The sequence below is a fragment of the Erpetoichthys calabaricus genome, chromosome 13 (genome assembly GCF_900747795.2).
Source record: "Erpetoichthys calabaricus chromosome 13, fErpCal1.3, whole genome shotgun sequence".
Classification (NCBI taxonomy): Eukaryota; Metazoa; Chordata; class Cladistia; order Polypteriformes; family Polypteridae; genus Erpetoichthys; species Erpetoichthys calabaricus.
The window spans coordinates 6,085,762-6,103,261 of record NC_041406.2 but is presented as its reverse complement, the minus strand read 5'-3'; the positions used below and the strand labels follow the sequence as shown (position 1 = coordinate 6,103,261).

General features: G+C 43.1%; 1 protein-coding gene across 1 annotated transcript in view; it reads right to left on the bottom strand.

Annotated features, from left to right (window-relative positions):
• The window catches only part of cmtm6 (CKLF-like MARVEL transmembrane domain containing 6), a 56,961-nt gene extending 40,915 nt beyond the window's left edge, over positions 1-16,046 (bottom strand). The window contains exon 1 of the mRNA XM_028817906.2: positions 15,693-16,046. Coding sequence (XP_028673739.2) covers positions 15,693-15,821 — 129 coding nt within the window. The 5' untranslated portion in view covers positions 15,822-16,046. The remainder of the gene's footprint in view (positions 1-15,692) is intronic.
• Between the last annotated feature and the right edge of the window lie 1,454 nt (positions 16,047-17,500).

The following is a 17,500-nucleotide window of genomic DNA, read 5'->3' as shown; positions in this document are numbered from 1 at the left end:
GTTTAGAACACGTCCATTTGCTCATTTTCTGACTATTCTAGTCACCCCTCTCACCATCCATCCTTTTTTTAGCCTTCCATCCATCCATCTTCTCGTTCATTTTATAAATCAACCAACCATCCTCTCATTTTTTAAACATTGCCATTTAGATAGATAGACAGATAGATAGATGAGAAAGGCACTATATAATGATAGACAGATAGATAGATGAGAAAGGCACTATATAATAGATAAATAGATAGATAGATAGATAGATAGATAGATAGATAGATAGATAGATAGATAGATACTATATAATGATAGATAGATACTTTATTAAATTCACATACTCCAGCAGCAGCATAATGATAATAACAATATTAAATTAAAGAATGATAACAATGCAGGTATAACAGACAATAACTTTGTATAATGTTAACGTTTAACCCCCCGGGTGGAACTGAAGAGTCGCACAGTGTGGGTGAGGAACGATCTTCTCAGTCTGTCAGTGGAGCAGGACGGTGACAGCAGTCTGTCGCTGAAGCTGCTCTTCTGTCTGGAGATGATCCTGTTCAGTGGCTCCAGTGGATTCTCCATGATTGACAGGAGTCTGCTCAGCGCCCGTCGCTCTGCCACGGATGTCAAACTGTTCAGCTCCGTGCCTACAATAGAGCTTGCCTTCCTCACCAGTTTGTCCAGACGTGAGGCGTCCTACTTCATTATGCTGCCTCCCCAGCACACCACCGCGTAGAAGAGGGCGCTCGCTACAACCGTCTGATAGAACATCTGCAGCATCTTATTGCAGATGTTGAAGGACACCAGCCTTCTAAGGAAGTATAGTCGGCTCTGTCCTCTCTTGCACAGAGCATCAGTATTGGCAGTCCAGTCTAAATTATCATCCAGCTGCACTCCCAGATATTTATAGGTCTGCACCATCTGCACACAGTCACCTCTGATGATCACGGGGTCCATGAGGGGCCTGGTCCTCCTAAAATCCACCACCAGCTCCTTGGTTTTGCTGGTGTTCAGTTGTAGGTGGTTTGAGTCGCACCATTTAACAAAGTCCTTGATGAGGTTCCTATACTCCTCCTCCTGCCCACTCCTGATGCAGCCCACGATAGCAGTGTCGTCAGTGAACTTTTGCACGTGGCAGGACTCTGAGTTGTGTTGGAAGTCTGATGTATATAGGCTGAACAGGACCAGAGAAAGTACAGTCTCCTGCGGCGCTCCTGTGTTGCTGACCACAATGTCAGACGTGCAGTTCCTGAGACGCACATACTGAGGTCTGTCTTTAAGATAGTCCACGATCCATGCCACCAGGTATGAATCTACTCCCATCTCTGTCAGCTTGTCCCTAAGGAGCAGAGGTTGGATGGTGTTGAAGGCGCTAGAGAAGTCTAGAAACATAATTCTTACAGCACCACTGCCTCTGTCCAAGTGAGAGAGGGATCGGTGTAGCATATAGATGATGGCATCCTCCGCTCCCACCTTCTCGTGGTATGCGAACTGCAGAGGGTCAAGGGCATGGTGGACCTGTGGCCTCAGGTGGTGAAGCAGCAGCCGCTCCATGGTCTTCATCACATGTTCCTTCCATTCACCCCCCCATTAAACTTTGGGAAAATTGCCATGAAATGAAGACTTTAACGGTCAACGTGGCTCCACGATTTTTGTTTACAGACATTGAAGTGCTGTTTGCCTCTACAGGAGTACACTTATCTAGGCATACATTTACTAAACCTGTCATCCATCCCTCCATCGCTTTTCTGAACCACTCAGTCATCCATCCATCTTCTTGTTAGGCTGGCTCTGTAGTGGTTTGCAGTTTAGCCATCCATCCACAGTCAGGAGCAGTAGCTGCGATGGTGTGGTGGGCTTGCAGCAAACCGCCCCTTTTAAGCCTCTGTCCTGCACACGAGCGGTAGCTGTGGCCCCGGTGACTATGGACCCCGGGTCACCGCTTGCCGCACACCCTCTGAGAATGAATAGGGTGCAGCTCCCACCACCCCATTTATCAACCAGAGCCGCCCGAGGGACACCACACTGCGCGAGCAGCAAAACTGCCCCCCTCCAGCCACCGCTTGTAGCGTCCCCAGGCCGGAGATGACAGAGCGGAAGTTACGGAGGATCCTGCGTCGCGTCCCCCAGACAGATGGATGAGCCGCAGCCCCGTTCATAAGTCGTATGTCGGATGTCCATAACTTGAGGACTACCCGTTGTTATAATAGCAGCTCACTACTCAAAACATGGAGTCCCCAGTCTCCAACCTGCAACCTTTTGGTTATACGGCAGCGGTTCTTACCACTGTAATTTGTTGATTGACATTTGAGCTTGGCTTTGTAACTCATTGACAGCAACGTGTAAATTGAATGATTTTCTTTTTGTTTACTTTGGTTATATTTGTGATATTTGGACTAAAGTCTTCACACATTATACACTTCACGTCATTATTAGTAGAACATCTGTTCTAGCTGTGTGTTCAGCATTTCTCGCGTTTCCTGTCATCTTACCCTTACCCAGATAGTTGTAGGTACAGAGCACGTATGAAATGTATATATTCCAAATAACGATATTCTGTATTATTTACCGTATACAACTCCAGGCACCTCACACCCAGATAAACACACTTGGGATCTGAGAATGCTGCGACTGACTTCAGCTTTGTTTTGTTGGATGGGATAGCAGGCTGCCTGCTGCTTGTGCTTATCGACACATTCTACAAAACAAAAGACGTTGATGAGGATGTGCGAAGGGATTTAAGGTGGGCCGGGGGGGTGGAACCTCTGGGACATTATGTCGGTGCTTCCGACTACCCCAAGTCACAACTACAGACTGTCCAGGAGCCCACTGATGCCCTGATCTGCCCACTTTCTTATCAGGACCATGCCCAGATGTTATCAGGGGCCCATACAGGCACGTGGGTGGGGGGGGGCACACACACTACTGAGTCACATGATGAAATTCACACACGTTGATCAGCCTATGATTTCAATCTTTGAATCTTTTCAGTGGGATGTTGAATGAGCCATTCGTGGGCTGCTGATTTTGGTTTCCGTTGACCGTTGGCACATCGTTTTGTTCTCAATGAATCACCCAGGATTACTCGGTGAACATTTGCCACTTGAACATTCCATTCATCGAGGTCCGATTTGTAATTCTAGTGTTCCCATTGTCTTTTTGACTAGAAGGGTGCTGTAACTGGGACTCCTGGTACCGTCTGGGCAGCATATTCGCCACACCCGGAAGTGCAGCCGGATGTCGGGAATCAAGCGCCTGGAGATCTTCCAGATGCCCAATAAAAGGAGCCAGCGACCAGCACTCAGCGGCCAGTCGGGTGGAGGGGACGAGGTTGCCTGGGAGGAGTGGTGGCGCCGAAGGAGGGTGCTTTACGTTGTGTGGTTGTCTTTTTGGGACCGTGTACTGCCTTGTGGGACACGAGGAAGACGTGCGCCCACAGGCAAAGAAAATGTAAACTTTATTTATTTTAGGTGTGCCTCCCGTGTCTATCTGTGTCGGGTAAGGCGCCTATATAGCGCCTTTGTTACAATATATATATCTGTATACAGAGATGAAGCATACAACATTAATTTATGAAAAATATACATAATGTTATTGATCGACTGGAGTTTTGTGTTCTTTAATTTAATAACTACATACTTCTATCACGGCGTGCTGGAGATGATTTTGACGCGGTGATGTCCACATCATTTGTACAGACTCTTTAATTTCTGATTTAAGGCCATTTTTAGAGTCAATTGCGCCAACCCCATTGACGCCACCGCGTGACACTTTTGATGCCCCTTGCCCAAACTTTTGAGGCGGATTGATGTCAGATGTGACGTCAACTCAGCCCCACACGACTGTGGGCCGCAAACGGTACCTTCACTCCACCGAAAGATGAAACTGCAGTTACCAAAGAGCTGACTCACCCGTCGGCACAGGCGTCACGTCATCTCCACCCCATCGGCACAGACGTGACGTCGACTGCGGGCCAAGGACCACACCTTCACTCCACCGAAAGATGGAACTGCAGTCATCAAAGACCCCACTAAACACAAGTGCTCTGCTACAATGGCGTCCCTTAGATTGTATTTATGTGTATAAAATATAAATAATTATACACTCACTGGCCACTTTATTAGGTACACTGCTTCTTAACATAAGTCTCCAATCAGCCAATCACACGGCAGTGGCTCAATGCATTTTGGCCCGTAGACATCATCAAGATGACCTGCTGAAGTCCAAACCGATCATCAGAATGGAGAAGAAGAAAGGCGACTGAAGTGACTCTAAACGTGACATGGCTGTTGGTGCCAGATGGGGCCGATCGGAGTATTTCACAAACTACTGATCTACTGAGATTTTCACGCACAAACATCTCTAAGGTTTACAGAGAATGGTCAGAAAAAGGGAAAATATCAGTGAGTGCCAGCTCTCTGTTGATGCCAGAGGTCAGAGTCTGAATGGCCAGACTGGTCTGAGCTGATAGAAAGGCAACAGGAACTCAAATGAGCACTTGTTACAAACTGGAGTATGAAGACAAGCAGCTCTGAACACACACACGTCAAACCTTGAAGCAGGTGGGCTACAGCAGCAGGAGACCACACCAGGTGACACTCCTGTCAGCTAAGAACAGGCAACCGACGCTACAAGTCACACGGGCTCACCAAAAGTGGACAATAGAAGATTGGAAAAATGTCGCCTGGTCTGAGGAGTCTCGATTTGTGCTGTGACGTTCGGATGGTGGGTCAACAACATGAAACTGGCTTCTATCAACAGTCCAGGCTGATAGTGCTGGTGCTGTAATGGTGTGGCGGAGATTTTCTTGCCACACTTTTGAGAACCACCTGAGTATCGTTTACATGCCACAGCCTACCTGAGTATTGTTGCTGACCAACAACGTTCTTATTGTCTAAGAAATGTTCAGAATCGATTAAAAAGGTAAATAAAATGTTAGGTTATACAGTAAGAGCTGTTGAATATAAATGGAGGGATGCGATGGTTAAAATAGTGAGATGGCATCTGCAGTGGAAAAACATTGCCTGGTCTGACGAGTCTCGATTTCTGCTGTGACATTCGGATGGTGGGGGTCAACAACATGAAAGTATGGATCCATCCTGCCTTGTATCGATGGTTCAGGCTGCAAGTGGTGCTGTAATGGTGTAGAGGATATTTTCTTGGCACACTTTGGGCCCCTTAGTACCAACTGACCATCGTTTAAATGCCACCGCCATCCCTTTATGACCGCCATCTTCTGATGGATACTGGATAACACGCCCTGCCACAAAACTCACATCATCTCTAACTGGTTTCTTGAACATGACGATGAGTTCACTGGACTCCAATGGCCTCCACAGCCACCAGGGGCCTCATGCATAACACTGTGCGTAGAATTCACACTAAAACATGACGTAAGGACAAAACTGGAAATGTGCGTATGCACAAAAAAAAATCCAGATGCATAAATGTGTGCGAACGCCAACTTCCACATTCTACCGCTCTATAAATCCCAGTCAGCGTGGAAAAGTAACGCACGTGCATGCACCTGCTGTCCCGTTCCAAGTCCTCCCAGAATTACGCCTCTTTGAATATGCAAATCAATATAAATAGCCCTTAAGCTCAGCCTTCTGTGAAAAGACAATGGGAAAAGCACGAGGGGAAAAGAGAAGAATTTCAGCGAACGGCAAGTTTAGGTTTTATACATCGTGATTTTGAGTGTGGAAATGGCAGTGCGCAACATTATTTGTGCATACGCACCGTTTATAGATGAGGCCCCAGATCTCAATCCAATTGAGCACCTTTGGGATATGCTGGATCGTGGATGTGCAGCCAACAAATCTGCAGGAACTACATGATTCTGTCATGTCAATATGGACCAGAATCCCTGAGGAATGTGTACAGCACCTTGTTGAATCAATGATATGAAGAATTATGGCAGTTCTAAAATCAAAAGGGGGGGCCCAACTCCAAGCCAGCGAGGTGTGGCCTAATAAAGTGGCCGCTGAGGGATATCAGGAGTGGAAGTTTGCATTGTCCAATCCCTCTGTTCCACGTACCATACACCTCTCGTCTTAATTATTTCCGCCACGGTTACTGAAGGGGTTTGCAGGTTCAAAGTATATAAACAAACGTCACCTCAGGCAGCACACACTGGTCAATAGAAGTTCCCGTGGGGTGAGCAAAAACCGAGTCATGAGGTCAAAGGTCAGAGACAGGACTGTGTTGACAGATGGATCAGGAGAAGGCGAACAAAAAGAAGGAAAATGTCTGCAGCGTCTTCATTTGTCAAAACACAGGCTCTGTTAAAGCCCACCGAGGCCTACCTGGTGGGATTTTGGGCTCTACAAGAAATAAAAATTGTTGGTGGTGATGTTTAGGGTTCCCAAGAGTGTAGTGGCCTCCATAATTCTTAAATGGAAAAAATGTTTGGAAGCACCAGTGACTCCTCCTAGAGAGGGCCACCCGGCTGGCGAAAGTGAGCAACCATCAGAGACGAGTCATAATGGAGGGAGGTGACCAGGAACACGACGGTCACGCTGGCCAAGCTCCCGAGAACATTCCAGATGGACCGCCATCACTACAACATTCTTACTTATCCGAGCTTTATGACAGAAGCCACATGGAAGACCACTTGGAGTTTGTAAGACGGTGACTGTGAGACACAAGACCCTCTGGTCTGATGAAATGAAGTATAGCGTCATGTCTTTGGGAAAGGAGGTCCACTTATCATGATCTGAGCCGCCTGTTTTGTATGAAAGTGTGGTACGGAAATAAATATTATTGGTGAGCATCGCCATCCAGGGGCTTAAAGAAGTAACTAATAAAGTGGGCTTCTTTGTGGGTCTGCCTGTGCTTTCTGACAGATGTCATTCATCCATCCATCCAGGGACGGCTTGTTGGGGCAGCTGAAGCCAAAAATCACCTGGAGCAAGGCAGGAACAAAACGCCTGGATGGGGAGCCTCCAGGGCCAAAGCTGCATGTCTCTGGAATGAAGAGAAACCCATAGGGACCCCCGAAGGACACATAAACACCCCACACAAAGCCCCATCCACTTACTGCAAGGGAGTGGGGCTACCACTGCGCCACCATGCCACCCTTGGCCAAGCAGATTAAAGTACGTATGTGTGGTACGGGGGTCCGTGTAAACAAAGGAGCTCCTTACTCGACGGGTGCTATCAGAGGGTTCTGGCTGACCAGCGTTGTATCTCCCTGTCTACAGGAAAGATGGAGTCACCTGATGATGGCCGCTAAGTAAGTATGGCCAAGCGTGTGTGTGTGTGTGTCAGTGTACACATGCAGTCATGGTGGGGGAACAACAAAAAAATTCCACTCTACACTCTTGTGATTGTATTACTCAGGATCTAAATCACCATTGTGGCATCATCACTAACTTTTATAATCCTCAGGTGACAAACACACCACAACAGACTGCACGGTGTCATTGTCACGGTCTGAAAAGGAATCAAACTAACAGTCAGAAAGCAGGGGGAGAAAACAAAAAAACAAAAATGAAGTGCAGCCCTCCGGCATCCACAATACGGAAAACGAGACTTGAGCGGGCAGGTGGCACTGGTCACCCTCCAAGTGAGACCACCGTGAGGAAGGCACAACTTGGGTGGCACTCCGGGGTGTGTACACGTGAATAGAGGACTAAGTTTGGCTTGTGTATACACACACACACACACACGTGACCATACCTACTTAATGACTATCACTGACTAACTCCGGCTTACCTGTGTGGAGAAGCTTGGTGAAATCTATATTACTAAACGAAGGTTGTATATATGCACAGACGCAGGATGATGGACGCAGCGAAGCGCACGCACACTGCGACTCAGCACCCAGAGTCAAACCCAGTGGCTTTCCAGACTCAGTAGGTAGCGCCCAAACAACACAACACAACCTGTAAACTAAACTTCAGGTCACAATACAACCGCCGCCCGAACGCGCACACCACCGCATATAAAACCTTTGTTTAGTAATGTTTACGAAGGTTGTATATATACACGGACGCCGGACGCAACCCGTGCCAAAAGCGCACGCGCACAGCGCCCAACAGTCAAACCCAGCGGCTTCCCAAAGTCAGTAAGTGGCGCCCAAACAACACAACACAACCTGTAAACTAAACTTGACGTAAAGCGTGCACGCCAACAAGTTGCCATGGTGACATATTTAAACATAGACACAGAATAACTAAACGCCTCATGACTAGCAGAATCGTACGTCAACGTCGCCGCCATATTGTGAGTGGCACTGCTGTGGAGTGAAGTAATGAATAATATGCTGCTTGGGATTGTACAAACCGCTGTACGCTCCACACCAGATCCCGGGGGATTACATTTCATAGGTAAGGCTGAACAATCGTTTTGGTTATAGTTGGCCGTTAGAAAATCCCGTTTTATAATCTTTACTTTAGCTAAGCCAGGCTAAGATAGCAAAGCTATGCATTTAGGTGCTCAAGTGAGCCTCCAAACAACGTTTTGGCTAAACGTATTTAGTCACCAGCTATGTAGATTGTTGTTAGCTGTTAACATGTCTCAAACTTGATGATGTTTTTTCTCAAGGAGCACATTGAGGAAACACAGTTTGAAATTGACAACCATCATTTTATGCTCATGTCTTTAGTTGTGTCTGTCTTCCACAAACTAAGGCTGCACCATAATAATTATTATTATTTAATAATTGCCATTATTAGATAGATAGATAGATAGATAGATAGATAGATAGATAGATAGATAGATAGATAGATAGATAGATAGATTATTAATCCCAATGGGAAATTCACATTATTAATACACATATTAGTGTAAAAATGGATATTAATAATTACATTAAAACGATTCGCCAAAATCTGTTGTATGTAAACGATACTGTTTTAAACGTTATTGTTTTTTCATCAGAAAACCCGGTGTCCATGTCTACTGTATTAGTTTAAATGGCACTTTTGCCACTCGCAATAAGGCTGACGTATCGTGTCTACTGGGAAACACAGTGAATGCGGCGTCTATCTATATATGTGTATGTATTTAAACTTGAGGTAGAGGTGACTACTGACAGTGCCAGCAGTCAGCTACTCCACAGTGCCTGTGGTCAGGGGTTCAATTAGGATTCCTAACAGCAAACGACTTCTAGCTAACAACACACTTATAGAAACACAGAAACGAGACTGCATGGATAAAAACAATGAACGAAGGCGCCTACAACGCGCATCTGAAACACCAGAACCAAACGAGTCACGGCTCCAAAAAGAAACAGCTTTACTGCAGATATATTTAGTTCATTAAATGAAAACTTTCCCAGGACGCTGCCACCCTCCATGATCTTACATCCCTACAAAGATTGGAGGAAACAGAAAAGCCAAGCAAAATGACACCTTTTATTGGCTAACTAGAAAGATTACAATATGCAAGCTTTCGAGGCAACTCAGGCCCCTTCTTCAGGCAAGATGTTACATCTTGCCTGAAGAAGGGGCCTGAGTTGCCTCGAAAGCTTGCATATTGTAATCTTTCTAGTTAGCCAATAAAAGGTGTCATTTTGCTTGGCTTTTCTCTACATTCATAATGGCTAACACGGTACAGCACCCTAGTACTACAGGAAACAGAAAGTAATTGACATTCTTGGATTTGCGATTCTTTAGAGAATCGGGGGTTTACTGGTATTTAATAAAGTGGGACGCAATCCTGGTCAGCACACACATACACATACACACACACACACACATTTTATATACTGTATATTCATGGCATTCGTATTCTGAATCATATAATATGATTGTATGGGTGGTTACCTACCAGGTAACGCTTATGGTTGGCCAGCAAGTCAGCTAACATCCGCCATGGTGCCCTCAGTTGTGAGAAGCAGATCATAGAATGGTTGAAAATAATGCAGAGTACGCAACACGTGTTTCGTCCTAATTCTGGGCTCATCAGGCGTACACACTCACTGCATATATGTATAGCGTTACCTGGTAGGTAACCACCCATACAATCAGATTGTGACACAGACTACAAATGCAATGAATGTAATTACCTCGATCTACATGCTGTCAAATGAATGAACCACACGCCGTGGCGCAACGTTAGAGGCTTTGCCTCTGGCGCTGACATCCGAGGTTCAATTCCCCGAGACGGGGGTGCAGTGAGTGTGTACGCCTGATGAGCCCACAATTAGGGCGAAACACGTGTCGCGTACTCTTTGCATTATTTGACAGTAAACTATTTCAACCATATATATATATATATCCATCCATCCATTTTCCAACTCACTGAATCCGAACACAGGGTCACGGGGGTCTGCTGGAGCCAATCCCAGCCAACACAGGGCACAAGGCAGGAACAAATCCCGGGCAGGGCGCCAACATATACATATATACATATAAGCCGTATATGGACTAACATAAGTAAACTTTAATAATGGCTTGTGTGCATGTGTATATGTTATATATATATATCTATACTAATAAAAGGCAAAGCCCTCACTGACTGACTGACTCACTCACTCACTGACTGACTGACTCACTCATCACTAATTCTCCAACTTCCCGTGTAGGTGGAAGGCTGAAATTTGGCAGGCTCATTCCTTACAGCTTACTTACAAAAGTTAGGCAGGTTTCATTTCAAAATTATACGCGTAATGGTCATAACTGGAACCTCTTTTTTTGTCCATATACTGTAATGGTAGGCAGCAAGATGGCCGTAGGAGACTGAGTTGCGTGTCGCGTCATCACGCCTCCCACGTAATCACGTGAAGTGACTGTGAACTCAGTACGTAGAAAAGAAGGAGGAGCCCCAAAGAGCGCAGAAGAAAACATTCATTACACAATTGACAAGGCAGCGAAACAATAAGAAGCGAGTGAGTGACGCATACAAGCATCTTCATAAGACACGAGGTATAAAAAAGCACGGTGTAAACCGTAAGTCTAAATTAACTTTATAGAAACGCTCCCGCTGCCGTTTGCAATACCATATTCGCGAGATACAAGTTTAATGAGAAGACACGAGGTATAAAAAAGCACGGTGTAAACCGTAACCTTAACTTTATAGAAACGCTCCCGCTGCCGTTTGCAATGCCATATTCGCGAGATACAAGTTTAATGAGAAGACACGAGGTATAAACGAGAGTTTGCATCACTTTGTAACAGAGTTAAAATTGCTGTAGCGAGAAACTTTTAACTGCCGGGTCTTAGCTAACATTAAATAAACCCGTGGACATCGCAACATCACACAAGAGAGTGGCTCACGTGAAGTGACTGAACGCAGCAGGAGTGATCACTTACATGAATGAAACTTGTTCAAAAAACACATTACACAATTGATAAGGTAGGAAAAGAATATGAAACAAGGCACGGTATAAACCGTAACTTTAAGTTTATAGAAACGCTGCCGTTTGCAATACCATATTCGCCCATGCGAAGCGCGGTGATTTTGCTATATATATTAAACTATTTCAACCATTGTATGATCTGCTTCTCGCAACTGAAAGAGGGCACCGTGGCAGAAGTTAGCCGACTTGCTCACCAACCACAAGCGTTACCGGGTAGGTAACCACCCATACAATCAGATTGTGAATCAGACTACGAATGCCTGCAATGTAATTACCCCGATCTACATGCTGTCACATGAACGAACCTCACGCCGTGGCACAACGTTAGGGGCTTCGCCTCTACGTCCGAGGATCGATTCCCGTAAGGGAGTGCAGTGACTGTGTACTCCTGATGAGCCCACAATTATGGCGAAACACGTGTCGCATACTATGCATCTTCAAAGCACGGTGTAAACAGTAAGTTTAAATTGAGTTTATAGAAACGCTCCCGCTGCCGTTTGCAATACCATATTAGATGACTTTGTAACAGAGTTAAAATTGCTGGAGCGATAAATTTTTAACTGCTGGGTCATGTCGCGTGTTCTTGGGTAGGTACACCAAAAAATGTATACATTTATGCATGTAATGGGCAAACAAAAAATGTACTATACCCGAAAGCACTACAGTAGTACTCAATGTATCTTTACTTCTTAAATGTTAATGTTTTACTGTTTAATAATTTATACGATTCTTATATGTTATTCAGATTCTTTAATCAAAATACCAGTAACAGCGCACTGCACGATAACGTGGAGTGAATACACTTGACATGACCATTCATAGCATTTATCCTCTTTCTCTGTACGTTTAACATTCGTTTGCTCAGAGGTTGATGCGCTTGCTGCTTAATGAGCAGCTCTTGACCCTAGCGTCCCGCTGCTTCTCTTCTTTCGTCGGCATCTTTTCCCGTTAAAAATTATTTTTTTTAAAACTTAGTATGTTTTCTTTAATTTTTCAGTTAAGCTGGCACTTAAGTCTTCAATCTGCCTCAAGAATGATTAGCGAAGGTGGTAGACAATGAAAACGTCAGCCGTACGCATCCGCCACGGACGCACTGGTGCGCGCAGCTGTGAGTTGATTCTACAATAAAATAAAGATAAAAAGAGTAATAACTTGCAGCACCGCTATTCAATTACACATGCCTAACGCCTCTCCTAAGGGGAAATACTGTGGGATCTGGGCATCCGTCAAAGCAGCAATCACAAGCCCGATTACAAAGCGGGAAGCTGTGATTTGTCGTCTCCCTCCCATGTAACAATCACAGCCCGTGTTGCAACGCACTATGTATATATGTGTATGTGTCTGTATATGTATGTGTGTATATATATGTGTTCATATGTGTGGGAAAGCGAATAGTAGATGTGACGTAGTATCTGTGTACCAAATTTCAAGTCAATAGGTGAAACGGTTTGCGAGCTACAGCTGATTTAAAATCCTGGACAGACAAACGAATAGCCACGGTAGTGTTTTATAGAAGAACATTTTAATGTTTAATAATTTATATTTATATGCAATGTGCTTCTTATATATTACTTCATATTCTCAAATGATAATGATGTTAATGTTGTTTATATTGATTTCTATGTTATTGTAAGTGCTCTTTATTTGTGCAAAAATAAATTTGGCAATTTAACTTATTTTATACATACATTTTATTTTTTTCTCTTGCACTCAGTGAGCGAATCCACTGGGTAATCAGCTATATATATATATATATATATATATATATATATATATATGTGTATGTGTATATATATATGTGTATGTATGTACATATACAAATATGTATATATATGTATATATGTTTATATATATGTAGATATACAAATATGTATATGTATATATGTGTATATATATGTAGATATACAAATATGTATATGTATATATATATATATGTGTCTGCATGTGTGTGTGTATATATATATATATATATATATATATATATATATATATATATATATATATGTGTATATATATGTTGATATATGTATATATATATGTGGATGTGTATATGTATATATTTATGTATATACAGTATGTTTATGTATATATATGTTTACATAACCTCTTTAACACACTACTTCTCCGCTGCGAAGCGCAGGTATTTTGCTAGTATATATATATATATATATATATATATATATATATATATATATATATATATATATGGTTGAAATAGTTTACTGTCAAATAAATGCAAAGAGTACACGACACGTGTTTCGCCCTCATTCTGGGCTCATCAGGTGTACACACTCTACTGTACTCCCTCTTGGGACTCGAACCTCGGACGTCAGCACCAGAGGCGATGCCCCTAACGTTGCGCCACGGCGTGTGGTTCGTTTATTTGACAGCATGTAGATCGGGGTAATTACATTCACGGCATTCATAGTCTGTGTCACGAAACACGTGTCGCGTACTATTTGCATTATTTTCAACCATTCTATGATCTGCTCCTCACAAACTGAGGGCACCGTGGCGGATGTTAGCAGATTGCTGGCCAACCACAAGCGTTACCTGGTAGGTAACCACCCATACAATCAGATTGTGACACAGACTACGAATGCCGTGAATATATATATATATATATATATATATATATATATATATATAAAATTAAATAAGAGAGGGGGACACACAGAGAGAAGCCATACATAAACTTTTATACACACATAAGACATATTTCAACTTGCATAATGTCTCTGTACACATATATATTTATAAGTCATATTTAATAAAGTGGGACGCAATCCTGGTCAGCACACACACACACATATACATACATACAATTATATATATATATATATATATATACACACACATACACACAATTATATATACTGTATATATATTTATATATATATAGCCATATATGGACTAACATACTAACATAAGTAAACTTCAATAATGGCTTGTGTGTTTGTGTGTGTCTGTATGTACATATACATATAAATTAAATAAGAGAGAGTGCATAATGTCTGTGTACACATATAAAAGTCATATTTAATAAAGTTGAAATAAGTCTTATGTGTGTATAAAAGTTTATGTATGGCTTCTCTCTTATTTAATTATATATTATATATATATATATTATATACACACACACACACACATAAACACAAACTATATTTAAACTCAAATATTGTGTGTGTGTATATACGTTTATGTTTGGCCTATGTACAGTTTTGTGTGTGTATTTCACATATAAAAATATAAATATACAATACATACAAACATACATAAGCCAAACAAACTTACATATACTGTATATACACACACAAGCCATATTTTAAACCTACAGAATGTTTAATTATGGCTTATGCATGTGTGTGTATATATATGTATCATACACATTTCATTTTGAGTTTAAATATGGCTTGTGTATATATATATTTATATATATATAAAAGTTTATGTATTCATTTACGTGTCTATAGAAGTGTAAATATGGTTTGTTTTTGTGTGTGTGTGGCTCATACATACATACATACGCCAAACGTCATAATTCTATATGCGCGTTTATATATTAAACATACACACATACATAATGAGAAGTCAAGCGGAATGCCGCCTTTTATTGTCTAATTAAAAAGATCACAACATGTAAGTAAGCTTTCGAGGCAACTCAGGCCCCTTCTTCAGGCGAGATGTAATACACACACATACATACATGCACATACATATAAACGTACGTATATATATTATATTATATATACACACACACACGCCATATCTAAACTTACGAATAAACTTTAATTATTCCTTATGTACGGACTATGTGTGTGTGTGTGCTGACCAGCGTTGCGCCCCTTTACACATTATGATATTTCATATTTTTATATGCAGCTCCCTAACGATCGCCAGCGCTTATTTGACCCTCTGATCAGCAGCCCCCCCTTCACGCACTGCTCCGTTCGTTTCTATTTGACAGACCGCTGAAGTTGCCGTCTTTTTTCAACGGTCTGTAAGAACACGAGGGCGCCCCACGGGGCTCGGGGAGGTGTCCAGGGCCCAGTTGATCGGCTGTAGCGGAGCGCCTCGCTCGCTTTTTCCTCTCGCCGGCAGTCCCAAGTCACCCACGGGCTGCAGCTCAGATGATTTGTGCCCACGACTGCGACTCTTAACTCTGAACGAAGCCAAACTGCTCAACATAAGGACGGCCATCTCTTTTGTTTTGTCTCTTTGTAGTTTTTGTTGTTGTTGTTAAAGCCGCGCACTTCCGGGTGCCCAGAGCACATTTTCTTTCAGGTTTATTTGATTTGCTTTTGCCCTAAACGGTAAATTATACCATAACGAGCAGACGATTGCCAGCCGTGATTTTCACGTTGGTAAAGGAAAGCCCACCAGCATCACTCACCACTTCGACCGCTTTGATCGCCGCTCGCTTCACATCCAGGTGTTCGTTGGGCACATCGAAGAATTTCGCGGAGCTGGAGTTGTGTTGATTCGTCGTCGTCGTTTTATTATACACTGGGGCGTCCGCCATGGTGGTTCCGAGGCACTCTGAATTAATCACCGGCCAAAACAATGAAGTAAAGATGAAATGGAGATATCCGATCACGAGGAAAAGAAACGAGAGCCGAGGAAACTTTTCAAAATGGTCACCTCACCTCAGGCGGCACTCAACAGAAACTGAAAGTTGGCCTCGGATGGGAGCGCGCTGACGCCTCCCGAGCTCGTCCTTTTCCAAAAAAAAAAAAAAAAAAAAAATCACAAACAAACAGACAATAGGCTGGAATTCCCCCCCCAAACAATAAAGTAGGAAACAGAAACTCAACGTGACACAGCAGCTTATCTGCCTTTATTTTATTTATATGAGCCTGGCCGCTCGCACGTAAGCCGAGAGTCGCAGCGGGCTCGCCGAGCACTGAAGCCCACTTCATCGGAATCGAAATTCAGAATGGTGCCAGCCGCCTCGAAAACGTTGATTTCAAACTGTTTATCATTGTTTTGAAGTTTGACATAACAAGAATGTCCTGTTGTATAATCATTTCTGCTTTATATAGCGCCGTTCTGTGGCAGAATCTGAAAGAAAAGACACACCTGTTCATCTGGATGGTATACAACAGGAGGGCACTGCTGGCACACCAAAACAGCCTTCTGGATTCTAACATCGTTTGCCCAGTCTTGGTTTGCATGTGCTTCTGTCGGAGACATTGGGCGCCTTGGATTTGAATCCTGATCTCAGCTTCTGCCAATGTGGAGTGAATTTGTACTTTCTGCTGATGTCCATGGGGGGTTTTCTTCTTACATCTCCAAAGATAGGTGACTTAGGCCAGGGGTTCCCAAACTCTCTTAAGCCAAGGCCCCCTCAAATGTTGCACTACCTGGTCAAGGCACCAATGCTACAAAACTAGGGATGATCTTGAGTCTGTGTGACCCTGAGGAAGTCACTTCACCAGTCTGTGCTCCAATGGGAAAACTAAAAGAAATCAAAACCAGTTGTGTCATAAATGGTTTAAGTCACCTCGGATAAAGGGGTCAGCCAAATGAGTCAATGGAAACTAACAGCAGCCAAAAGCCTGGTCTTGGTGAATTTAAGACCTGGAACTCAAAGCAAATGCCACAGCAGAGCGGACTATTAAATACAGTCGGTGACGATCAGCCATCACGTTAGCTCCAGGCCAGGGGACTCGACCTTTTTTATTCTTGGCGTCCCACCTCCAGGAATGAAAATGCTTAGTGCCACCATTTTATGTCAGTATTAAAGGGTTAAACTCTAAACTCTTACTCAGCACAACTAAAGGTGAGATTTCTTTAATCTCCCTTCCCTAATACTGCATTGTGGAATTTTAACAAGGGGTTATTGGTAGGGTTATGGGTGGGGTTGTGCTTTTTAATTTTCCATGTCTATGCCAAATGCATATCACCTGATAGACAGAAAGATAGATGGGAAAGGCACTATATGATAAATAAAGGCACAACATGACAGACAGACGGGACAGATGGATGGATGGATGTGAAAAGCACTATATAACAAATAGATAGACATGAAAGACACTACGACAGACACACACATATATAGTGTCTGTCATGTAGTGCCTTTCACATCTATGTAATAGATAGGAATGGTGCTATATGATAGAGATAGATATATGATAGGCGCTATATGATTATGTATATCATATAGCGCCTAACCTATGTATGTAAGGATAGGTGCTATAT